The sequence below is a fragment of the Peromyscus californicus genome, unplaced genomic scaffold (assembly GCF_007827085.1).
Source record: "Peromyscus californicus insignis strain IS unplaced genomic scaffold, ASM782708v3 Scaffold_9__1_contigs__length_137607984, whole genome shotgun sequence".
Taxonomy (NCBI): Eukaryota; Metazoa; Chordata; class Mammalia; order Rodentia; family Cricetidae; genus Peromyscus; species Peromyscus californicus.
In genome coordinates, this window is record NW_026294617.1 from 21,618,762 (window position 1) to 21,645,614 (window position 26,853).

General features: G+C 38.4%; 1 protein-coding gene across 2 annotated transcripts in view; it reads left to right on the forward strand.

Annotated features, from left to right (window-relative positions):
- Hspa4l (heat shock protein family A (Hsp70) member 4 like) overlaps positions 1 to 26,853 on the forward strand; it is a 45,283-nt gene that overhangs the window by 7,844 nt on the left and 10,586 nt on the right. The window contains exons 3-14 of one of the 2 annotated variants that reach the window (XM_052729931.1): positions 74 to 214; positions 4,159 to 4,281; positions 8,317 to 8,416; positions 8,748 to 8,881; positions 12,318 to 12,562; positions 12,699 to 12,775; positions 13,317 to 13,468; positions 14,049 to 14,155; positions 16,940 to 17,073; positions 19,146 to 19,345; positions 22,536 to 22,634; positions 25,261 to 25,398. In XM_052729931.1, the coding sequence (XP_052585891.1) occupies positions 74 to 214; positions 4,159 to 4,281; positions 8,317 to 8,416; positions 8,748 to 8,881; positions 12,318 to 12,562; positions 12,699 to 12,775; positions 13,317 to 13,468; positions 14,049 to 14,155; positions 16,940 to 17,073; positions 19,146 to 19,345; positions 22,536 to 22,634; positions 25,261 to 25,398 (1,650 nt within the window). The remainder of the gene's footprint in view (positions 1 to 73; positions 215 to 4,158; positions 4,282 to 8,316; positions 8,417 to 8,747; positions 8,882 to 12,317; positions 12,563 to 12,698; positions 12,776 to 13,316; positions 13,469 to 14,048; positions 14,156 to 16,939; positions 17,074 to 19,145; positions 19,346 to 22,535; positions 22,635 to 25,260; positions 25,399 to 26,853) is intronic. The other variant, XM_052729930.1, reaches the window with a different exon arrangement.

Below are 26,853 nucleotides of genomic sequence, written 5' to 3' on the forward strand. Positions count from 1 at the left end.
GTTTTAAGTATTAGGATACTACCTTATTTTGCCTCATTAAGTAATTGATAAATTCAAATTCTATTGCCAACAGATAGTCACAAATGTAAGAAATACAATTCATGGCTTCAAAAAGCTTCATGGGCGATCATTTGATGACCCCATTGTGCAAACCGAGAGAGTCAAGCTTCCCTATGAGCTGCAGAAGATGCCCAATGGAAGTGCAGGAGTTAAGGTGAGTGAGCTTTGTGTTTGCAGAGTACATCTGTGGCCTTGAAGGAAGGAGCAATGTGAGAATATTACTGTTATGACCTGAAGTATAACTTTCTTTCTCAGACATAGTACATGTGTGCATCTGTTTTGGCTGTTTTTTTTGTCAACTTGTCACAAGTTAGAGTTATTTGGGAAGGGGGACTCTAAATTCAGAAAATGCCTCAAGTATTTGCCTACAGGTAATCTGTAATATAGTCTTCTTAGTTATAGAAGTGGGAGGTTCCAGTTGGTTGTGGTGGTGCCACCCTTGGACAGATAGGGGTCCTGGGGTATAAGAAAGCAAGTTGTGCAAGCCATGAGGAGCAAGCCAGTTAACAGCGCTCCTCCATGGCCTCTGCATCAGCTCCTGCCTCCAAGTTCTTGATCTGCCTTCCCTGGATGATGGACTGCAACTGTAAGATGAAATAAACCCTTTCCTCTCCAAGTTGGTTTGGTCATGATATTTTATCACAGTAGTAGAAACCCAAATTAGGACAACACCTAAGATAGTCAAGTTTGCAGTTATTTTAGTGAATGCAAAACATTGTATTTTATTTATTTATTATGTATTTTTGGTTTGTCAAGACAGGGTTTCTCTGTGTAGCTTTGCACCTTTCCTGGAACTCACTTGGTAGCCCAGGCTGGCCTCGAACTCACAGAGATCCGCCTGACTCTGCCTCCCGAGTGCTGGGATTAAAGGCGTGCGCCACCACCGCCCGGCGCAAAACATTCTATTTTAGATAGTAACTTTTTTTTTTTTTTTTATGAGACAGGGTTTCTCTGTGAAACAGTCCTGGCTGTCCTAGAATTCGCTCTGTAGCCCAGGCTGGCCTCGAACTCAAGAGATCCACCTGCCTCTGTCTCCTGAGTGCTGTACCACTGCCTGGCTTAGATAGTAACTTTTTAAAAGCTATTTTGTTTGAAAGAAGAAATGACTATCACTAGGAGAGCTCCAGTAGATGAGGTTTGTAGGGAGTAATAGCAGAGCCATGTGCAACTTAGAAGAGTACACCTCCCAAGTAGTAGAACTGCCAGCAGTTTTTCAGGTTTACAAGAATCTTGTAATATTTAGAAGTGCTAAAGCAAACTTTCTTCTAAGAAATGGATTCTGTGTTTTTGATTGTATTCTAGATGTTTGTTGGAAATTGGTCAACACAAACTAGTGAGATACTATAAAGCACAGTGTATGACTCAACAGTTCTACTCCTTACAAACCCCAAAGAGTTGAAAATATGTCCACAAATTCCTATTCATGAATATTCATAATATTAACCCTGTAATTTATAGTAACAAAGTTGCTATACTCATGTGTCCATTGAGTTGGATAGGTGAAATACATCTATCTATACAATAAAATAATATGTAACCATAAAAAGAAAGTACTGATACATGCCACACCATATATGAACTTCAAAAACATGCTAAGTAAAGGAACCCTAGCACAAAAGTCCACATAATTTAGTGGAGTCTTTTTTTTTTTTTTTGCAGACTCCCAGAAATACAGTAAATTCATATGGGCAGAAAGTAGATGAGTGACTGCTAAGGGCTGAGGGGAAGGGGAAATGGGATGTACAGCTAACTGCTGGGAGGAGGTTTTTAGAGTGGTGATGAAATGCATGCACAATTTTGTAGTCCTCTTAAAATATAATCCCTGGAACTTTATGCTATGTGACTGCAGCTTCCTAAAGCTATTTTGAATAACTCTAAGCTTGATGTGTCTGTGCTATGGATATGCCTATATTTCCAGTTTAGAAAAAGATTATGACTAAAGTGGATGGCAGGTTTTAATAACGAGAAAGAAACCCCATGAGAGGTTAAAAACAGAGAGAGAGATTCTGAAGTCATCAGTGTAATCTGGAAGTCAGGGATTGGTGAGTGGAGCTGGATAACTGAGCTATGCCGGCAGTAACTAAGAGGAAAGTTAAGTCGGATATTGTTTAGGTTTTCGAGGTCCTGGTCAGTGACCATCTAGCAGTCTTACCTGTTAGAGATTATGATTTCAGCTCGTTAAAATATTTTGCTTTTATTCTTTAAAATAAAGCAGAAGGGTTGCAGATTTATTTAGCTCAGTGGTCAAGTACTTGTCTAGCAAGCACAAAGGCCTGAGTTTGGTTCCCAGCACTAGGAAAAGAAAATCACATGTTTATACACATGCAAAATGGATTATATTTTGTGAATGGGCTGAAGAAAACTAAGTTTTTAAGAGAAAACTAATTTTGGAGCAATAAAATTTTGTATATTCATAATGAGTGGCTTTAAGATAGTTAAAAGGCTTTGAAAGTGTCAGTTCTGTATTCCATTGTCTCCATCTTTGGAAGCTGAAGATCGCTAGCCAGTTCTGTATATTTTCTTCACTTGTCTTTTTGTACAGATTTGCTTGAATGTACTTAATACTCATTCCATCTAACCTTCAAATACCCTTATACAAAGAAGTACTGAGCACCTCATCAGCCAATTACTATAAGACTATGTGGCTTGATTCACTCTCTTCAGTGTTAGTCATTTCTCCTTACCCCCTTATTTTAAAGGAAGCAGTTCAATAGCAGTTGTTACTTAGGTATTTCTTCATGGATTGGAAAACAGTAAAAAACAATTTTAGTTGTGGTTCAGAATCATTCCTGTGTCATTAGATACATACTGATTTTTACATATTTACACATCTAAATGTACTGCTAGACTTGAGAGCATTCTCGCGAACTCTTTCAAAGGTTAGTGTCATAGAATAAAGGTGCACCCTGGGGATCTAGAAGTAAAGAGCATAGGCTTATATTGGGTGAATTAAGCATAGTTGTTTTGCCGGACATGGTGGTGCACACCTTTAATCCCAGCACTTGGGAGACAGACACTGACAGATCTCTTGAGTTTGAGGCCAGCCTGGTCTACAGAGTGAGTTCCAGGACAGCCAGGGCTACCCAGAGAAACCCTGTCTCAAACAACAACAATCAAACACACACACACACACACACACACACACACACACACACACACACACACACACAACTTGTTTTATGCAAGTTCTTCAGATCACTTTGCATTGTATTGTATTTCATGGGTATTAGTATTTTGCCTGCAGTGTGTCTGTATGCCTGCCTGTTGCCTTCAGAGGCCAGATTCCCTGGAGATAGAGTTATAGATGGTTATGAATTGCCATGTGGTTGCTGGAAGTTGAATCCAGGTCCTCTGGAAGAGCAGCCAGTGCTCTTAACTGCTTAGCCACCTCTCCAGCCCTGTTTGGCATTGCTTTTAAATGCATCACAAAGGTTAAATTACTTTCAAGTACAGGTTCCTTGCTCAAACTAATCTTATATTCCTAAATGAAACATAGTTAGGTAATAAAGTGTAGCAGATATCTGGTCTCCATTAATCATCAAATTTTATACTTAATCCATATATGTCTTTAGAAACTTCGGTGTAATATAAGCAGACTTCCTTTTTTTGTGTGTGTGTCTACTTATTCTGTAGACCAGGCTGGCCTCCAGCTCACAGAGATCCACCTGTCTTTGCCTCCCGAGTGCTGGGATTAAAGGCATGTGCCACCACCACCTGGCTCAAACCAACTTTCTTAATAAGGGTTCTTTTCATTTATTTCCCTGGTGTTTTTAATTTCTTCTTTTCAAAAACATGTGACCGAGGCTTGCATGTTAAGCCCAGGAGTACTAACTTTTAAGAATTTTATCTTTTTTCCTTCATTGTTTACATCATACTTGGAAAATTAATGATAAAAATAATGGTTTTTATGGATGAGGACCTATGAGTTTAGAGCTCTGTCCAAAGTAATGTACTTGTTTGTGTGGAGCTAAAAGTGAGAGGCATGCTCAGTGTTGCTAGTAACCATCTGTAAGGAACAGACTGCTCTTTCCACTGTGGTGTGTGGTGTGCACATGTGTTGTGCGAATAAGTGACTGAGTGTATCAATCTTGGTTGTAGGTTCGGTACCTGGAGGAAGAGAGGCCCTTTGCGATTGAGCAGGTCACTGGGATGTTGTTGGCGAAGCTTAAAGAGACCTCAGAAAATGCCCTGAAGAAGCCAGTGGCTGACTGTGTGATCTCGGTGAGCTCCAGGGTATTGACATCAAGGAGAAAAGGGTTTCTCTTTGTAATTTTCCCCTTTGGTCAGAAAATAACTTACAGTGACTTTATCTTATTTCGTGAAGTTTAGATTGCCTTTCCTATAAAGTCTGTTCTGACCATCAGTGAACCTTCAAAAACCAGAGTGTGGGGCTGGAGAGATGACTCAGTGGTTTAAAGGTACTGACTGCCCTTCTAGAGGTCCTGAGTTCAATTCCCAGCAACCACGTGGTGGCTCACAACCATCTGTAATTGGATCCGATGCCCTCTTTTGGTATGAAGGAATACATGCAGATGGAGGGCTTATGCCTTAAAAAATACATAAATAAATAAACTTAAAGAAAAACCAGAGTGTGTTATTTTTTAGTGACTGCTGCCCCTGCCACTTCTAAGAATCTTCCTAAGGAACAAGTGAGATGGCTCAGCAGGTAAAGGCACTTGAGTTTGATCACCAGGACCCACATGGCTCCTGAGGGTTGTCCTCTGATTCTGAATGTGTGCCCCCTCCCACATATGTGTGCACACAAATCTATACAAAGATACACACTAAATGAATGTAATTTTTAAAAACTTAAAAAGATAATCTTCCTAAATAGCTTTTTACTTCCCAACTTTGAATACTTTAATGTTTTAAGGGCATAAATTAAAAATTCAAAGTTAGGGATTCGAAGTCATAAACAGGAATTTGAAGTTATAGTATTCTGCCTGGGGAGGGGGAGGGAAGGTATTTCTTTAAGGATCTTTTTTAAAAATTCTTAATAAAATAGTTATCTGCCATAGCCTATCTCTTGAAATCTCACTGAATATTGTTAGCTTCTTTTTAACATACATGTTTTTACTTAGTGTGATTAAAGTTGGCTACATGAGTTAGGAGTCTCAGAATTAGATTATGAACTTTTCAGTGAACTTAATCGTTAAATATTCTCATCATTTGAATTGAATGGGAAAGAAATGTAAGAGCTTAGTATTTTACTTTGTAACCACTAGAAATAGCAGATAAGAGTGTTTACCATTAGCGAGGCCCTGTAGTAGTTTTGTATGTATTAACACAGTAAGTCTGAGCTTCCCAACGAGGGTAGAGTATTACCTCCTAGTGTTCATCCAGACAAAGAATTGAGGTAGTTCATTCCCAAGAGTGTGCTTGCCACTCTTCCTCATGTTGCCACTTTGAATATATGTATAAGAATGGTGCAGGTGTCTTAAGATCCATCTTTTGTGGTTGTAAGCATTAGGAGGATTACTTTACTGTTCTGTGGACTACTGTATCCATAACAGCTACAAAAGTACTTGGTTCATAAATTGCCCCATAAATAATATATGAACCAGACATATGAATTATAGATTTGTAAGGAGAATAATAATAATGTACAGGACAGTGAGCACATCAAACAGAACACGGGATTGGGCATTTAGCTCAGTGATAGAGTGCTTGCCTAGCAAGTGCAAGGCCCTGGGTTCAGTCCTTAGCTCCAAAAAAGAAAAAAAAAGACAAAATAATAAGCAGAACACAATAAAAATAGAGGCTATTAGTTTAAAACTTAAAATTTAAGCTGGGCATGATGTCATGTGCCCTTAATCCCAGCATTCAGGAGGCAGAGGCAGACAAATCTCTGAGTTCAAGGCCAGGCTGGTCTACATAGTGAGTTCCAGCACAGCCAGGATATATAGTCAGAATCTGTCTAAATAAATAAAAAGAACAACAAACAAATAGCTTAACTTGGGGGCCAGTGAGATGTCTGTGAGTAAAAGGCACTTGCCACTCAAACCTGATGACATGCATTTAGTCCTCTGAACTCATGTGAAGATGGAAAGAACTGCTTCCACAAGGTTGTCCTTTGACCTCTAAACATGTTGTGGCATTGCACAACATCCACATACATATCATAATAAAAAAAATATTAAGCTGGGTATTGTGACTGAATACTAATTCCAGGATACTGAGAATTTGAGACAGGAGGATTGCACATCAGGTCATGAAGGCATTGAGTTATTTTCTACATTAATATATTCAATAATTATCTTTAAAATTTTGGGAGATAACTGAGCAATGGTGACACATGCCTTCAATTTCAGCAATTGGGAGGTAGAGGCAGGTGGATCTTTGTGAGTTCAAGTCCAAATTGATCTACAGAGCTAATTCCAGGACACAAAGACACCCTGTTAAAAAAAATTGGGGGATAGGGACTAAATCAAAGTGTTTCTTAACTTGACATAAGTAAGTATAAATAAATCTTTATACATTTTAAGCCTGAGTTTAACTGTGTAAACGCAGTATTTTTTCATGGCTGTAAAATAGGTTTTTCATAACTTCCTGCAATATATATTTTCCTTCCTTGGAAATGTAACCGTTTTAAACACTTGTTATTTCATCTTCTAGTTGTATATATATTTCACAGTAATGTATATACATTTTTTTGTATAGCCTTTTTGTTTTGGTGTGTGTGTGTGTGTGTGTGTGTGTGTGTGTGTGTGTGTGTGTGTACCTGGTTGTCTGTGCAGGCACCTGTGCATGCCATGTCATAGAGACCAAAAGAGGGCCTCAGATTTCCTGGAACTGGAGTTACAGGAAATTATGCTTGATCTGGGTGGGTACTGGGAACAGGACTCTAGTGCTCTTCAAGAACAACATGTGCTCTAACCAATGAGCCATCTCTCCAGCCTGTGCATGTCCTTTTTTAAACACTATGTTAATAGATACACTTCATTTTAGCAAAGTCTTAGGGTTTCAATTTTTTATTATTAAAGAAAGACTAATATTTTATCACTTTTTTTGAGACAGGTTCCTATTATGTAGCACTGGCTGGCCTGGAATTCACTATGTAAACCAGTCTGGCCTCAGACTCATAGAGATCCTTCTGCCTCTGCCTCTTGAGTGCTGGGATTAAAGGCATGTGCCACCATGCCTAGGACTAGTATTTTGATAGTCTAATATATTAGTCAAGTTTTTAATAGTGTATCAAAATAATCGAGCAGGCTAACTTTAAGAAAAACAGGTTTATTTTTCTCATTAGGTTTTGGAAGCTGAATTTAATTATGGGAAACTGTTAGTTTGTCTTGTGGTGAGGACATAACAGCTAGTGGATCCATTTAAATGTTTTGACATTGTTTATTTACTTGTGGATGTGTGTGCATGCAATGCACGTGTCTGCTCAAGTGCCACAGAAGTGTGTGAAGACCAGAGGACAGTTAGAGTCTGTTCTCTCCTTCCACCATGTGAGTTCTGGGTATTGAACTCAGGTCATCAGGCTTGGCCACCTTGTCTGTTCATGAAACCTATTTTATTCTGGAGAGAATTAGATGGCTTGGAATTCAGTGGAATTGTAGTAGCTTCCCAGAGTTAAGGTACCCTCTCAGTGACCCATTGAAGGGTGCACATAGCATTCACTCCTGTGTATGGACAAACAAGTGCTGGCTTATAGTTTGCAAATGATTTTTAGGATAAAGCTATTTCAGATATTTTGACACATCCCTTTGGATTGATTGGCACAGTATAAATTTTGGATTGAATTTGAATTAAGAGCCTGGTAAGAGGCTATCCTTTTTTCTATCAATTAATTTAAGCTGGGTCTCATGTAGCTTAAGCTGGCTTTGAACTATGTAGCCAGGAAAGGCAAGAATATGTATGAAGAAAAGACCAGATTGCCAAACAAGAATTCAGACAGAAATGGAGTCCATCATCTCTTCCTAGAGCTACCTCTCAATTAATCTAAGCACCTTCATCCACAGTCTACTTCCACAAGGTCCACACTGAGGACTAGCACATGAGACTTAGAGACAGCTATCTAAACCACAGTAGCCAGACTAACACTGGCTCCTTGAGGTAAACAGAACTGGTGATCCTGCCATTCTAATTGGATTTGTGTTCACACTCCAAATCCCATCTGTGTGGTATGTATAGAAACTGTCAAACCTAAGAACCTACAGTGGTATTTTATGTTGATTTAAAGTTACATGTGCTCCTGCAGTTATAAGTAAAGTCTGTGGCACCAAGGCAGTAACTTATGACTATTCTCACCAGATCCCAAGCTTTTTCACCGATGCAGAGAGACGGTCCGTGATGGCGGCAGCTCAGGTTGCAGGCCTGAATTGTCTGAGGCTGATGAATGAAACCACTGCAGGTTCGTGTTGCCACTTGAAAAGTACCATCAGAAAAACATCATTTTTTCTCTCTACAGCTTTTTAAAACTCTTGTATTGTTTCTAATTTGTTGCTTTGGAATACAGAATTTTGGCAGAGGTTGAATTCACATTTGAATTTAAAGAATGGTTATTGCTGTAACTCTTTACAAATGAGTAGGAAAAATAAAATGTTAAGCAATTTGTGAAAAGTTAATGTATTCTGAATCTATTTTTATTATACTGTATATTAGAATGCAATATAAAAACAACTTTGTCTTGTTTTCTAAAGGGCAGCTATATAAAAATTAACCTAATATTTGTTCTTACACAGTTGCACTGGCATATGGAATTTATAAACAGGATCTTCCCTCATTAGATGAGAAACCAAGGAATGTTGTGTTTATCGACATGGGACATTCTGCCTATCAGGTCTCCATTTGTGCTTTTAACAAAGGAAAACTTAAAGTAAGTGACTCAATTACTCTCTGTATATAACTTTGATGAGTAAGAGTGTATTGTATGTAAAGAGCACACACTTAACAAGTGGGCTCAAAGTCTTATTCTGCCTCTTAAAACATAACCATCACGACAGAGCTGGAGAGATGACTCAGCAGCTAAGAGCACTTGCTGCTCTTGCAGAGGACCCAGGTTCAATTCCTATCACCATGGGTGGTCCACAGCCTTTGGAAACTCCAGTTCCAGGGGACTGAGGCCCTCTTTTGTCTTCTGAGGACACTAGGCATACATATGGTGCATATGCATACATGTCAGCAAAGCATTCATACACAAAAAATAAATCTAAAAATACATATTATATATGCATATATATGTGGTGATATATTGTGTACCCTAATAAAAATTTGCCTGAAGATCAGAGAGACAAAGGAACAAGCCACAGCCACCTCTTACCTCTAGGACTCCTCAGCCTGAAAAGCCTTTAGTTCCTGTCTCCTCATGCCTTATATACCTTTCTCTGCCCTGCCATCACTTCCTGGGATTAAAAGCATGTGTGCTTCCCAAACAAAGGCATGAGATTTCAAGTGCTGGGATTAAAGGTATGGGCCACCACTTCCTGGCTCTGTTTCACTCCTGGACTGAGTCAATCTCATGTAACCCAGGGTGGCTTTGAACTCAGAGAGATCCAGATATATCTCTGCCTCCCAAGTGCTAGGATTAAAGGTGTATGCCACCACTGCCTGGCCTGTATGTTTAATCTAGTGGCTTGTTCTATCCTCTGATCTTCAGACAGATTTTATTAGGTACACAATGTATCACCACACACACACACACACACACACACACACACACACACACACACACGAACACAATATACACATCAACAAAAAACTGATCCTCAGCAAGTTTTGTTTTGAGACAGGGTTTCTCTGTGTAGCTTTGGAGCCTGTCCTGGAACTCACTCTGTAGCCCAGGCTGGCTTCAAACTCACAGAGATCCACCTGCCTCTGCCTCCCAAGTGCTGGGATTAAAGGTGTGTGCCACAACTGCCTGACTTCAGCAAGTTTCTTATCTTTCCGTGACTTTAGGGTCTCTTTACTGATAACAGCATCCTAGAAGTTGCCTTTTTTTTTTTTTTTTTTTTTTTTTTTTTTTGAGTGAACCAGAGAGTTTATAGAGTATGAATAAAGGAGTCACTTGCAAGGAGCATGGGTGACTCCAAGGCACTGCATCATACCAGAGCCCACCCCACAGCATGATGACTCACAGAAACTGCATCTATGGAACGGCTTGTGAGACCTGGAGGCTGCTTAAGATTCTCCTAGGATTTTGTAGATATAAAATGTTTGCAATGTGTGGCATCTGGTAGTTTCTGTGTGTTAAATATCTCCGTTGTTTTTGTGTTCATCCATCAGATGCACCTTTTGTTTTGTACTTTGTGGTACTATAATGAAATCCTTATAATCAGAAAAACAAAGGAAATGGCATGTGATGAAATGATAGTATTTTTGTATAAGTTGGTTTAATTCCTGACCTCTGGTCTTCAATTTTAACGTAGTAACAAAGGTGGATTTCCCCCTTCTTTTTCTAGCTAACTTTAGGTGGAGTCGTCTATACTTTTTTCATTACTGAGTCTTGTTGAAGTTGACAAAGGTTGTGCCCCAATTCTTAGTTGAATACACACTTGCATCATCACATGGCAGGATGAGTTTGCATTTCATGCTGGGCAGCACTGGACCCTGAGGGTAGTCTGTATTCATAGAGTCTGTGTCGGTCTGTTGGAAAAATACCGTCAATAGTACTTGATGTTAGTGTGCTGCCCATCTTAGAAGAAACTGCTGAGGAACCATGCCTGCAGTAGAGCGACTCCCTAGTCATAAGGTTAGGAACCATTTTTCTCAAGGAGAGGGTAGACATCCTGGAGTTCTCTGACTTACAGGCCTACATTACAGTTGCCAGCTGGTAGTCTGGTGAGAAGCAGGTTATTCTGTTTCTGTTTCCATTTTTACTCTTTTGTTTATTCTTTAGTTTTACATTGTAAAAATAAGTAGGTTTTTTAAAAGATCATAGGCAAAGGCTTAACTGCTAATTTGGAAATTGACTGGTTACATACAATACTGTGATCCAGTCTTTTGATCTCTTTTCTTGGGTGCTTTACTCTTGTCTGCACTTAGCACTTAGAACTGCTGTTTGCCCTTAAACTTCATTTAGGGTCCAGTGTGTTAGAGAACCAATGAATGTAAGTTAATGATATTTTAGTTCTCACTCAGTTGTTTCAGAATTAGAATTGTTCTTTTCTTCTAGTTGTGTGATACAGTTGTGTAACTATAGGGCAGGTAACAAAGAGGAGGGAGCTATGTGAGCCAGGTACAAGGGATAATTTAACCCAACATTTGGCACCCAGTGATTTGACAAGTTCTCTTGGTTAGCCTTTACTTTTACAGTTTTAGAGGGGTTTTTTGTTTGTTTGTTTTGTTTTTGCATTTTGGGTTTGTGTGTGATAGTTTGAATGCAAATGGCTCTCAGAGTCTTATATTTTAAATACTTGATCTCCAGTTGGTGGAACTGTTTAGGAAGAATTAGGAGGTGTGGCTTTGTTGGAGGAGATATGTCACTGAGGGTGAGCTTTGAGGATTCAGAAGCCTGTGCCATTCCCAGTTTGTGCTTGCTTTTGCACTCTCCTTAACCCCGCCCATGTTTGTTTGTTAGTCAGAATGTAAGTGCCCAGCTACTGCTCCATACAGAGTGGAGCCAGCCTAAGAAACAGAGAAGTGTGCTGTAGACAGCAAAGCTGAAAGGGCAGAGCCGTCTGTGTGCTTTGACCTGAGATATGGAGTTTCAGGACTTAGGGATTGCCCCTTGCATTTTGGTCTTGTTCATCCAGTATTTCCTCACTGTGCCCCCTTTTGGAATGGTAATGTATAATTCTGTGCCATTGTTTGTTGGATGTATGTAATTTCCTTTTTTGCTTTTTATTTTACAGAGGATTACAATTAAGAGATTGCCTTGAGTCTCAGAAGAGACTGGACTTTTAAACTGTGAAAAACTAGGGGACTTTTGATGTTGGACCAAATGTATTTTGCTTTATGATATGGTCACAAGCCTGTAGAAGCTAGAGAATAGAATGTTGTAGTTTGAAAAGTCTAACTTTTGAGAAGGATTGGGAGGTGTGGCCTTGTTGGAGGAGGTGTGTCACTGTTAGCTCTCTCTGCCTTGTGGTTGTGTCTTAAGATAAAATACCTCAGCTTCTGCTGTAGCATGGTACCTCCCTGCCTCCATGCTTCCTGCTGTGATGGTCGTAGACTCACCCTCTGAAACTGTAAGCCCAAATTAAATGTTTTCTTTTACAAGGTGCCTTGATCATGGTGTTTTGTCATGGCAATAGAAAAGTAACTAAGTAAGACACTGTATTGGAAAACTTAGTTATTTTCTTTCAACTAAACAGGTGTTGGCTACTACCTTTGACCCATATCTGGGTGGCAGGAACTTTGATGAGGCTTTAGTGGACTACTTCTGTGATGAATTCAAGACCAAATATAAGATAAATGTCAAGGACAACTCTCGGGCCTTGTTGCGGCTGTATCAAGAGTGCGAGAAACTGAAGAAGCTGATGAGTGCAAATGCATCAGATCTTCCCTTGAACATCGAGTGTTTCATGAATGACCTTGATGTTTCTAGTAAGATGAACAGGTACCATGTGTTTTCACTTGGAAGAGCGCTTGCTGATTTTCTCTTTGGGTCATGTTGGAATTTTCCCCAGTTCTGTTGTTTTAGAGGGTATGTGCTTTTCTTCCCCATACTAATGATTTTAATTTCATTTTTGCAGAGCTCAGTTTGAACAGTTGTGTGCTTCGCTCTTGGCCAGGGTTGAACCACCTTTAAAAGCAGTAATGGACCAAGCTAGTAAGTGGAAATGACCAACTTTCTTTACAAGTTTCATAGTTTTCATTTTGAAAAGAAATAACTCATTCATTTGTAGAACAGGACACTGGCATTCCAGCTTCCTGAGTACTTTCCTTCCTTGTTATATTGTTTACATCATAAACCTGCCAACTGTAGTTTGGGTGTTTTATGTAATTACATAAGATTTTAGTAGGAGATTATATTAGAAATGAGAAGAGATGAGGACATAATTGCTGTCTTGAAGATAACTTGTAAAATAGTTTTAATAAAGTTAGAAGGTGAAAATGAGAAAGGTGATAACCTCTGGAGAGCTTCAAAGCTCATGAGGAACTTGTTCTGTCCTTGTCACTGACATCTGGACCATGGTCAATGGTGTCGTGCAGACAGTGTTACAGTTTGCCTTTTCCATAATTACTGGGGTATTTTGATCTTCTTTTGAGCACATAAAAAACCCACTTACATATAAAGTACATTCTGACAACTACTGTGCCCAAATTTTGAAGACTTCTCATTCTTTCACTGAAATACATTTTAATTCCAGACTTACAACGTGAAGACATAAACAGCATAGAAATTGTAGGAGGGGCCACTCGGATTCCTGCAGTCAAGGAGCAGGTCACTAGGTTCTTTCTGAAAGACATCAGTACCACCCTCAATGCTGATGAAGCCGTCGCCAGAGGGTGTGCATTGCAGGTTAGAACTGTTTAATTTATATTTGCACAGTGTCTGTGACAGGTCTTTTACCTGTCCTGCTCATCCCAACAGAATACTGAAAGTAACTACTCCTGGTCAGTATTGTCTGTCTGTCTGTCTGTGTCTGTATCTCTCTTTCTCTCCCTTGCTCCCCCATCACATATACCGTGTGTGTGTGTGTGTGTGTGTTTGTGTGTGTGTGTGTGTGTGTGTGTGTGTGTGTGTGTGTATGTACCTGCCTCTACCTTCAAAGTGCTGGGATTAAAGGCATGCACCACCATGCCTGGTTTCTCTTGTACTTTTAAACAGTGTTAGGATAATTTGTTTATGTACTAAAAACTGAATTCTTGAGATGATGTTCATTAATAATTCCTTTTGGAAAATTAAAGCTGTTCTTAGATTAGCTTTTGTAAAATCACATAAAATAGTGTGGGCCCTTTTAAACTTTCTTTTGTCATTACAAAGATGTAATAAATTTTAAAATCTTCACAGTTTTACTATAAAGACATCACTAAGCAGTTTATTTACGGTTAATCTAGAATATGATTTGTACTTGCTCATTTAAGTGCATTTCTTACAGTGTGCGATTCTGTCACCAGCATTTAAAGTGCGTGAATTTTCAATAACAGACCTTGTTCCCTACTCAATCACATTAAGGTGGAAGACTTCTTTTGAAGAAGGGACTGGGTAAGTTATTTTTAAAATCTTAACTATATTTTATCATAAATCTTCAACCAATCAAATTTGCTTTTTCTAAATTAGTGGAATTTATGCTTCTTAAAATCTTAAAATTTTGTTGAGAGATGTCTTAGCTGTTAAGAACACTGACTGCTCTTCCAGAGGACCTGGGCTCAATTCCCAGCACCTACATGGCAGCTCAAAACTGTCTGCAACTCCTGTTCCAGGGGATCTGACACTCTCACACAGACATATATGTAGGCAAAACACCAATGTTCATAAAATACAAATAAGTAACTATAAAATTTGTTAAATGTGTCAAATAGTATTAGAGAAAAGAGACTATAAAAATTAACTTACAAACCACAATGGGCATATTTGTTAATTCACATTAGCCATTTTTAGCATCAAGTGTATCTGCCCATGCCTGTTCTTTGAATAATCATAAATAAAAGCATGCACCTGTTCAGTACATACAGAGTCATCTGTGGAGTTCCCATGCAATTGGTTTTTGAAAAAGATACTGCATAGGACTTTCCCACATCAGCAAACAGAAAACTGTTGCAACAATTGAATATGCTGTAGTAAATAGCCAAAGCACTAGGAAAAATCACATTTTGCTAAACACCAGTTAAGTGTTTAGAAACATTGCTATACATATAACCATGTACAGGTATGTTTGCTCTGTCTATAAAATAACAGAGTAAAATTGCTTAGCCAGAGCATAAGCACCCATTTTGACTCATACTAGCAAATTAGTGTTAGTACAATATCTAAAAAATTCCTTGCATTGCTATTAACACAAGATTACATGTTTTATTCCATTTCCCCTATACTTTTAAATTTAGCATAATTATTGTAAAAAAAAAAGGGAGGGGATACTATTTTTTTCTCCTTGATATGACTCAGTTGGTAGAGCACTTACCTAGTATGTACAGAGTCATGGGTTCCATCTTCAGTGCCACATAAATAGACCTAGTGTGTTGAAGCATGCCTGTAATCCTAGCACCCAGGTGGTGGAGACAGGAGGATCGAAGTTCAATGTGCTCAGCTACATAGAACATTAAAGGACAATGTGGGCTGCAGGAGACCCTGTCTAAAAAGACAAAAAAAAATCTAAAAAGAATGCTTTTATTACTATGTAATAAAAATACTTTTATACATCTAGTTAAAATATAAATATTTTATTTACTATGTATTATATACTCTATTAAGAATTTAATGTAAATCATATTTTTGTGCTTCTGTTGACATTTACATTGTTTCTGCACATTGCCCAGCATGTAAATAGCTTGCTTCACTACCAAAATAAAAAATTGTAAAGTATTTTACTTGCCTCCCATTTGGAAATAGCTTATACAATGAGTAAAAATGTATCTACATTGTGAACTTGATTTTGTTCTGTGTTCTGTATGTCATTATACCCAAGAAACTGAATTTTTTTTGTACAAATTTCAAAAATACAGACTATCAACTTGTGCTGACTAGATTCATGTCAACTTGTCACAAACTACAGTCATCTGAGAGGAAAGAACCTCAATTGAGGAAATGCCTCCATAAGATCAGGCTGTGGGCCAGTCTGTAGAGCATTTTCGTAATTAGTGATTGATGTGGTAGGGCTCAGCCCATTGGGCTGATGGTCCTGAGTTCTGTAAGAAAACAGGCTGAGCAAGCCATATGGAGCAAGCCAGTACACAGCACTCCTCCATGGCTTCTGCATCCAGGTTCCTGAAGTACTCGAGTTTCTGCCCTGACTTCCTTTGATGATCAACCAATGAGGAAGTGGAAGCTGAATAAACCCTTACTTCCCCAACTTGCTTTTTGTCATGTTTCATTGCAGCAATAGAAAACCTAACAGACACAGCCCTATATGAATGCCATACAGAGCATTTGGATGACCTGTTTTAATATGGTTCAAGTCAAGAACTGTTATATAGAGTTCAATTTCAGTTAAATATGTAAGTAAGAAAAATCTCAAAATATAGAGAGAGCTAAACTAAAAAGCCTATGTGGTAGTGAAACTAGGGAGAAAAGTTTCATCTGTGTATTTTAATCCCTTGAGTGACTGAGGTGATATGATGTTATATAATAAACAGCCATAAGCAATAGTCATAAACATTCCTGTTACATTCTCTAAGGAATAGAGATTACTGCAAGTTTAAAACTTCCTCCTCTAGAGGGAAGAAAACACTATAAACAGACATAAGATGAACAATTGGAATATGATTAAAACTTGAGAGACTTTCCCTTTTAGGAAGTGCATACTGAAGTATTTGCAATAATAACACAAATGTGTCACTTTCAATTTGTTTAGTACAAAATGCACAGATAGAATATGTGCATTCAAATGTCAAGACAAATAGGGCAAAGGGCAGTAGCAAGTCTAGGAGACTGATACACAGATACTCTTTGTAATGTTTTTATATCTGTACCCTTCTGTAAATTTATTTCCAAATAAGAGTACTTAATGGGGCTGTAATTCAAAGGGCTGCATATGGTCAAGTGTTTGAGAGTTAATAGGCAGGGCCTTACCCTTCCTACACATGACCACATAATGTGCATATTCTCTGGTAATTTTTTTCTTAGTGTACAGTGATCAGTTATGTTAGATGTTCTGAAAGCCTTAAATTGTTAACTTGTTGAAAATAGAAAAATCCATAGGTGTTTTTCCTTACATATGTTCATCTTTGCAATTACTGCTCATGAATTAAGAGTGAAGTATATTCTGACATTGGGTTCCCAGGCAACCTATTTGCTTTATTTAAATGAATGTCTTTTCTACCTGCACTTTAGGGAATGTGAAGTCTTCTCTAAGAACCATCCTGCTCCATTCTCAAAGGTCATAACTTTCCACAAGAAGGAACCATTTGAACTAGAAGCATTTTATACTAATTTGCATGAAGTGCCTTATCCTGATCCAAGAATTGGTAAGACAACAAAAAATTTCTTAAGTTTTTAACCTTTAATAAACAATATATAGCCAGGTGGTGGTAGCTTACGCCTTTAATCCCAGCACTTGGGAGGCAGAGGCAGGTGGATCTCTATGAGTTCAAGACCAGCCTGGTATACAGAGCTAGATCCAGATTAGCCAAGGCTACAGAAAAAAAAAAAAATCCCTGTCTCAAAAAACAATAAACAAAGCAAATAAACAATATATAGAATTAAGTAAGCAAAAATTAACATTTCATTTAAATTAGTCTTGATCTTAAAGAAATTTGTACTTTTTTTGTAACTGAACTTTTTTATGCTTGCTTTATTTCTAGAAAAGTAACATGTTTGAATAGTCCTAATTTTTTTGGCTTCTATATTTTTATTAGTGTATAGTCTTTGTACAGAATGATGGGTTTCATTATGACATTTTCCTCTTGGTGTGTATATCCATATATGCAGTGTGCTTTGATCATATTCAGCCCCATTAGCCTCTCTTTCTACCACTCCTCTTCCTCTTCCCAACTAGTCCTACTTCTGATTTCATGGACTCTGTATTCTAAGTGTTCTAAAATTGGCCTGAAAAGTTTATGTCAAGGTTGGCTAATGGAAAAACACTTTTAGGCAAATTGTGTTTGTATTATTAACATGACTATGTAATTCTGAAACTGTATTGTCAAGTGATATGAAAGAGCAAATAGAGAATTGTGATGTCCATTTTATCTGTTTATGTTTAAATGATACAATATAAAACATGATTTTATAATATTTAAAAGAAATATTTTTTAAAAGTTTCTATATTAATAGACTAAAAAGGAGAAAATAAACTTTGAAAGCAATTACTAAAGCAGTAGAAGTTACTGCAAGTTACACTATTTTTATGGTGGCTACAGGTCCACCAGCTAGATGGCTTCAGCAACGGATGTATATTGTCTCCATTGTGAGCTAGAGTTTTGAACTGAGCTATAGAAAATGTTTGCAGTTGGTCTGAAGGTCGTTAGTTATTTCAGTTGAGTGTTCACAGTCAGTTACAGGTTGAACTCCTGTTCCACACTTCCCCTCTTCTCACTACTGCACTTGACTAGTCTTAATTACTTTTTAAGAAGGGAGGTATGTTTCCTTGTAGGACTGTAAAAAATAATCTTCATAGTCACATGACATTCCCGTGCATGTATGTAAGAACTTTTCTGATTGTCTCCTTTGATAAGGAAACCAGTCTTCAATTTAATAGACCCTTAAAAACAAAGCAAAAACAGAACCAAAAGCCTATCTACCAATACTATTGCCTTGTGAAGTACTGCGTGAGACATAGAATGAGTGTTGGTGTACAACCCAACCTGTAAGACTGTAATCCAAACTTGTTCACTGGCCTGTCTTAACTTTTGGCCTGTTAGTCTCTCTTTAGTTGATACCACTAATTTTGGTATAGGATAATTTGCTTTTAATGTTTGGAAATGCTTTTCATGAACAATAATTTTTCATGAACAATAATTATAAAAATCATAACAAAATTTATATACATATATGCATATATATAAAGTTTTCAAACTCAGAAATTAGATTTTGTTATTTTGTCTTTTAATTATAAGTTACTTAAAGTCATTCATTAGCTTTTGAATCAAATAAAATTGTCCTTAGTTTAGAATCCCAGCTCTTGGTTTGGCACGATGGCTCAGTGTGATAACAGCACTTGCCATCAGGCCTGATGACCTGAGTTCAATTCCCAGATGATTCCCATGGTAGAAGAAAAGAAGCAACTCCTGAAGGTTGTCCTCTGACCTCCACACTCACGTGGTGCCATATATGTGAAAGTATGTGCACATGCACATGACAAATACATAAATAGTAGTGAAATCCCATTTTTCCTAGCAGATGACTGAATGTGTGAGTCTTCACACCAGCTTTGTTAGTGCTGTAAGGGGATAATCTGAACACAGCACTTGTTCCACAGCAATCATCCAGAATTTAATCATATTTTTACGTATGCCTTAAAGATGACGGTTAAGTTACTAAAACCTTTAGTGAGTTTGATCTGAGGTTAATACACTAATCAAAGCTTTTTTTCCTTAAGGGAACTTCACTATTCAGAATGTTTTCCCACAGTCTGATGGTGATAGTTCTAAAGTAAAAGTTAAAGTTCGTATTAACATCCATGGAATCTTCAGTGTGGCCAGTGCATCAGTGATTGAGAAGCAGAATCTGGAAGGCGATCACAGTGATGCCCCTATGGAAACAGAAGCCTCATCTAAGAATGAAAGCAAAGATGATGTGGTAGGTAGAAATCATATCTGTTTCCTCTCACCTGGGGTCATGACAGCACCCAGTAGTGAATACCTGATTTCCTCAGATTAGCCATGGGCTTTCTTCTGTAGGCCTTGTCTTCATAACCATACTAAAGAAGTCTTAGTTTAAGAATAGTCTACACCTGCTATCTTGTAACGCACTTCACAGGGGCCAAGGCATCTTTCCTGGCTTATATGGGACATGTAAGTTTTGAAATCCATTGTTAAATTCTTTAAAACATGCATTTTATTTATAGCTAGATAAAACTAGGAGTAACTTTTGAGCTAAACACATATTTTTGTTCTTTGTAGACAGGTTCTAACTATGTAGACGAAGTGGTCTCAAACTCATAGATATCCACCTGTCTCTGCCTCCTGGCATTCTGGGGTTAAAAGCATACTTCTTAAGTAGTTTCTTAAATTTTTTTCAGGATTTAGTTATAAAATATCTGTGGCAGTTAAAGAAAGGGATATGTCCAGTGACATTCAAATGTAGATGTTCTACTTTATGAAAGATTTATGATGCATTGAATTTACTGCTAATATACTGTAGAGGAAGGAGTATTAGGGAACTGTTGAGACAAGTTCTCATGCTACCAAGACTGTCCTTAAACTGTCTATGTAGTTGAGGCCAAATGCACTCCTGATCCTCCTGCTTCCACCTCTAGAATGCTGAAATTACAGGTGTGCACCCTTGTCTTCTGTGCCCAGCTCAGGGGGGGCTTGATTCTATTGACTTGCAGAAAATGTTTACCTTTTTATGTGCACAATTTGTATGTTATTGTCAATTGTATTTATCAAGTATTTTTTTCTAGTCACATTTGGAGGAATTCCCAAGTCCTTCCCTTTATTTGTGCATTTAAGAATGGGTTTTCAGAGCTAGGAGATAGCCCAATTGGTGAATGCTTCTTACAACATGAGGACCTGAGTTCAAACCCAGAACCCACATTTTAAAAGCTGAGCTTGATGGTACAGGCTCAGCCTGGAGAGGAAAGACAGAATGAACCTCTGGGCCTTACCATGTAGCCTAGCCTATTTGTTGAGTTAAACCCAGTGAGAAACCCTGTTTAAAAAAAAAAAATAAATGGTGCCTGAGGAATGACACCTCCAGCTAAAAGTGGGTGTGCACGTCCATGCACACACACACACACACACACACACACACACACACACACACACTGAGTAGTTTATGCTTATAATCCTGGTTCTCAGGAAGAGGAATGCTGTGGGATGGTCTGTATGTCAAATGTGTTGCTGATTGGTCAATGAATAAATCACTGATTGGTCAGTGGCCAGGCAGGAAGTATAGGCGGGACTAAGAGAGAGGAGAAAGGAGAGAACAGGAAGCTGGGTGAGGGAGACACTGCCAGCCGCCATCAGGACAAGGAAGATGTAAAGTACCGGTAAGCCACAAGCCACGTGACAAGGTATAGATTAATAAAAATGGATTAATTTAAGCTGTAAGAACAGTTAGCAAGAAGCCTGCCACGGCCATACAGTTTGAAACCAATATAAGTCTCTGTGTTTACTTGATCGGGTCTGAGTGGCTGTGGGACTGGCGGGTGAGAGAGATTTGTCCTGACTGTGGGTCAGTCAGGAAAACTCAAGCTATAGAGGAATTTTGCAGAAAGTTTAAAATCAGCCTTGACTGCAGAAGAAGAGCTTCACTTACATTTTTTCTTAAAAGAAAAAGTGGGGTGAGCGCTGGAGAGATGGCTCAGTGGGTTGAGTCCTTTTTTTAATTGGGCTTACAGATTCAGAGGGTTAGAGTCCATGAGAGCAGAGCAAAGACATGGTGGCAGTGACAGCTGAGGTTCTCTCTTGATCCACAAGTAGGAGGCAGAGAGCACCAACAACATTTTTTCTTTGTTACTATGTTGCATTAATATTTACATTATGTTCCTCTGTGACCACAACTCAACACTGCATTTTTACCTCTTGCCATGATGTGGGAAGTTGTTGAGTTGTAAGGGAAGAATTAGAAAATAAAACATAACTGATCCTGAAGGCTAGGGCTGGAGCTGGAGCTCAGAGGTAGAGATGTAGTTTTGCATGCACAAAGCCCTGGATTAAACTCCTAGGAGTGAAAAAATAAATTTAGTCTGTTTTTCTCTTTGGCAAAACTGAGAAGTCCATATTTTCTCAAGTCCAGATACAGCAAAAAAGTACAATTCCTAGCCGGGCGGTGGTGGTGCACGCCTTTAATCCCAGCACTCGGGAGGCAGAGGCCGGCGGATCTTTGTGAGTTCGAGGCCAGCCTGGGCTACAGAGCGAGATCCAGGAAGGGCGCAAAGCTACACAGAGAAACCCTGTCTCGAAAAACAAAACAAAACAAAAAAAAAGTACAATTCCTATATTCTAGGCTATTTCTTTCAAGAGGTTGGTGGTACAAGAATGTATCTATTGTTTAAGATTGTTTGCCAAATGGACAGCCCATTTGGCTGTTTATATTTGAGTGCTTCAAAGACGTCTGAGTTTTGGTTAATTTCGGTATTTTTTACATTTAAAATACGTAACAGAGGGCTGGAGAGATGGTTCAGAGGTTAAGAGCACTGACTGCTCTTCCAGAGGTCTTGAGTTCAAGTCCCAGCAACCACATATAATGAGATGTGGTGCCCTCTTCTGGCCTGCAGGCATATATACAGGCAGAACATTGTATACATAATAAATAAATCTCCAAAAAAATATGTAACAGAAAGAGCATGGAGTTAGAAGGATGGGAAGGTGGAGAGGATCTGGGAGGAGAAGAGGTAGGGGAAACTGAGATTAGAATATATTGTATGAAAAAATGATTTTCAATAAAAAAATAAATTTAAGATATGTAACTAAATTGTGTAGTTGAGTCTCATTTTTTTCACTACATTTCCATCTAAGGTCAGCTCCATAATATTTTAATGTCAAGTTGAATGTTCTCCTTTTTTAAAGCTTAATTTTTTGAATCTTGATTTATGAGTTTGAAAACAGCTGTCTATATTCTTTACAAATTTTTGGTCAAAAAGGTGAATGAGAAGGTCTGTTTAGACAGCTTCAAACTGATCTTTTCATTTATACTTGTTAATCTGTTTGTTGCTACTATCATTTGAAAAGTGAGCTGCTTTAGTATGCACACCACATGGGAATAGGGCTATGCTTTTTGCTAGAAAAGGAAACTTTATACCGTCCATTATATATTTTGCCAGGACAAAATGCAAGTTGACCAGGAAGAAGGAGGTCATCAAAAAGGTCATGCTGAGCACACCCCAGAAGAGGAGATTGACCACACAGGGGCCAAAGCGAAGGTTTTCTTTCCTATTTTTGTGGTTGTGTGTTTGGAGCTTTGTCAGGTTTGGGCTTTGCATCTGCTTGTTTGGGTGTGTCTGTTTTAGACAAGGTTTCCTGTTGTAGTACATATTTAGGGTGCTCATTGCCTCCTCAGCCCCCCAAGTAGTTGGGCCAAAGGCCTGCACTACTTAATGTATCTGGCTGAGATGTGCTGAGATGGACTAGCCGATGTGTTTGCTTCACGCTGCTTGCTCTTTAATGTGCTTAGTAAATTTAAACTACAGTGCCATGAGAAGCAGAGAGAGCTTACAACCAAAATACCTACATTTCAGAATCTTACTTAAAAGCTTTTAAAAGAACCAAACATAGCCGGGCGGTGGTGGCGCACGCCTTTAATCCCAGCACTCGGGAGGCAGAGCCAGGCGGATCTCTGTGAGTTCGAGGCCAGCCTGGTCTACAGCGTGAGATCCAGGAAAGGCGCAAAGCTACACAGAGAAACCCTGTCTCGAAAAACCAAAAAAAAAAAAAAGAACCAAACATAATACTACAAGTAAAATTACCTTTTGACAGGGAAAAAGATGTTTTAATAGCATTTTTTTCACTAGAAATTACACAGTGTCAGAGAAATGGAGAAATCGAGCAATTCCAAGTGAATTTAAATGTATAATGCTCTGCATGGAATTTTGGTTACAACATATTTAAAAAAATCTTTGGGGAGTAGAAGACAAGGTCTCCTTATTCCCTGGCTAGCCTGGAATCCATTGTGTAGACCAGGATGGCTGTCTTGAGCTCACAGAGATCTGCCTGCCTCTGCCTCTGCTTTCCAGAGTATTGGAATAAATGGTGTGAGCCACCATACTCAGCTAAATATATTTTAGTATGAGTATCTGAGCCAGTTGTGGTGGTGGTAGCAGGGAGGTGATAGGCTGATGGGCTTCATCCTATCACTTTCTATGTCTGCTGTCCTGAGAGCATCAGATTCCATTGACTTTTTAAGCCTTTTCAAGTCTCTGAATAAGATATTAGGTCTGGGGAGATAGTTCATGGTTAAGAGTGCTTACTGTTCTTCCAAAGGACCTGAGTTTGCTTCCTAGCAGCCATGTCCAGTGGCTCCCAATGGCCTACAACTTAGCTCCAGGGGCCCAATGCCCTTTTCCTACATCTACAGGCATCTGCACTCACATGCACAAACCCACACACAAATACACATGCACATACATAAATTAAAAACAATAAAAATACAAACTTAAAAAATAATAGTTTAATAAATGTTTAATGCAAAATGCTAGCGGATAAATGACTCATATTGAGATTGTTTACTAAGATAATAATATACGAGTCATGTCCCTGTGACCTAGGTAAGTAGCTTCAGCTCCATGGTACCATCTTGACATGCTTCTGCCCTGTACAGAAGTCCATCTGTACAGCATAGCTGTATGATTATTTTCCTTAGAGGTTTTAAATTCTAGATTATAGAATTATTTAAAACCTGAAACCTGTTTTTATTACTTTCTCATTTTACTCAGAATTGTGTGTTTTTGTTTAAGAGTTCGTCACACAGTTCTCCCACTTAGTGTACAGATCAGTAGTTTCTGGATCCTCACACCTGCATCATTACAATTTTAGAGAATTTTTTGCCGTAAAAATAGTCATGTACTCATGAACTACAATTCTCCCTTTCTCCAAATTCTTCCCCTTCCAGCCACAGGCAACCATTAGCCTACTTTGTCTCTACAGATTTGCCTATTCTGGAAATTTCAGATAAATGCCTTTAAAGATGCCTTTTTACATTAAGCATGGCTTCAAGGTTCATCTTAGTGATAAGATGTGTTAGTATTTCATTTCGAGTTATGGCCTAATACTGTATTGTATCAGTGCATCTCACATTCTAATTTACCCATTTACTAGTGATGCACATTTACAGTGTAGTTTTCCTGTTGAGAATGTTACTTTTGACAAGTTTTCTGTGTGGATGTTTTCATTTTCTTAGACACTTATTAGCAACAAATTGCTAGTCATAATAGTATTTAAGTGTTTAGCATTTTGAAGAACCTCTCAGCTAGCTTTGGGGTGTGTGTGTGTGTACATACATATATGCACAACTCTTGTGTGGAGGTCAAAGGACAACTTGCATGTGGGTCCCGGGGATTGTATTCAGGTTGTCAGGCTTAGCAACAGGTACCCCATGAACCATCACAATGGCTCAGGTATTTTAAAAACTGGCAGAAGTTACCAGACAGTTTATAATGGCCCCAACAGTTAATAAGAAAGATTCCAGTTTCTCCATACCCTTACCTGTATTTGTTTTCCTTTGTCATGAATTATAGCCACAGTATTGTATGTGAAGTAGTAGTTCATTATAGCTTTGGATTTCCAACTCCATATTCCAAATGTAGAAAGGATTTAGCATTAAACAGAATACAAAAGGCTATCGGTATTAGTTTTTTATGTGGAAGCATGGGGGTGATAGTAGAAACTGATAGCAGAGTTTGTGAATGCTAGACAAGCACTTTACTCTGAGCTGCATCCCAACCCTTCCAGTTTTGTTTTTAAATACAGAAGACGGTAATAGGCTTGTTTGGCTTTGCTTCTTTCTTTGTTAGTTTTAGAAATTTTCACTTTTGATTTGATTTTCTTTTCTAGTCACCTCCTTCAGACAAGCAAGACCGCATAAATCAGACTATTAAAAAAGGGAAAGTCAAGAGTATTGATCTACCCATCCAGAGTAGCCTGTACAGACAACTGACCCAAGATCTTCTCAATAGCTACATTGAAAATGAGGTATATAAGTTGGAGTTGCTGTTGAATAATTGCTAATGCATTCTGATACTGTATTGAAGACAGAGGTTGAAATGTAGGCAATCTGGTTTGCAATTATTAAGGAATTATAACATCATCAAACTAGTAAGCTGCATTAGTACCATTTAGTACTTTCATCTTAGTTATATGAAAAACAATGTTCACTATAGAGAAAAACTTTTCTGAGGCTGATTCATAATCACCCCCTCCCTTTTTTTAAAAATCAGGGCTCATGTAGCCTAGGCTGGCCTCATTATGTAATTAAGAATAACCTTGAACTCCTCATTTCCTGCCTCTATCTCCTAAGTGCTAGGATTATAAACATGTGCCATCACCCCTAACTCCCTCTTTTATTGTCTTTAATAGTAATAAAATAGGAACAGCCCCCTTTTTATTTTGGCTTGGTTTGGGGAATTCTTTGTGTTTTGTTTTGGGGAGGTGTTAAGGCAGGATTTTGCTGTATAGCCCAGGCTGGTCAGATCCTTCTTCCTCTGCCTACTGAGTTTTAAGATCGCAGGCATGTAACATCTCCTCTGGCCTAGCAAGGCCCCCCCTTTTAAATGTGTGCTACTTAAAGACTGTTCAGAGTATTGATTAAGAATGTTTTCAACTCTGTTGTCATTATTAACATTTTCTTACTACTTGTCTATTTTCATGTTTAGTTCCGGTCTCTTGAGAAGTGAGTTCTTTCTTTAGCAGTAACTGTATGAAGTGATTATATTTATCCTCTAATTTTATATTGAAATGGTGGTTCCTAATTTATACAAGCATTAGGTCAGTATTTGAAAACATATTGCTGTGGTGATATTTTATTTGTGCTTTAATAAATAAAGCTTGCCTGGAGATCAGAGGGAAAAGGCCAGCCATTTTAAGTAAACAAAGAAGTCAGACAGCGGTAGCACATGCCTTTAATCCTTCACTGAGCAGGCAGGATCTCTGTGTGTTCAAGGCTACACTAGGAAACAGAGTCAAGCTTGGTGACACACACCTTTAATCCCAGTACCAACCATAGAAGTCTGGAGGTCTGTACAGATAAACAGAAAGTGACAGAGCTGTGTAGGAAGAGGAAGTGATGTAGCTGGGCTAAGAGAGCCAATGAGAGAACAGAATAGAACAGAAAAGGCATATAAACATGAGTAGACAGGAAGACACTCTCTTTGGAAGCTGCGGAGTTGGTGAGGTGAGGTTAGCTCGTGGTTTGTCCCATTCCTCTGATCTTTCTCTCGGGCTTTATTAAAGCACAAATAAAATATCACCACATATTGCGTTCAACTGTTCACTGTCCATCGTTAGGTGAAGAGATTTTGATTTTATAAGGCTTGCTTTTTTCAAATACCAATGCATAATACCTATTTATTAACAAGACTCTATTCATGCATAGTAATTCCTAAAGATCTCATGCAATACTCAAAATGTATATGTTTAGAGCCTAATTTT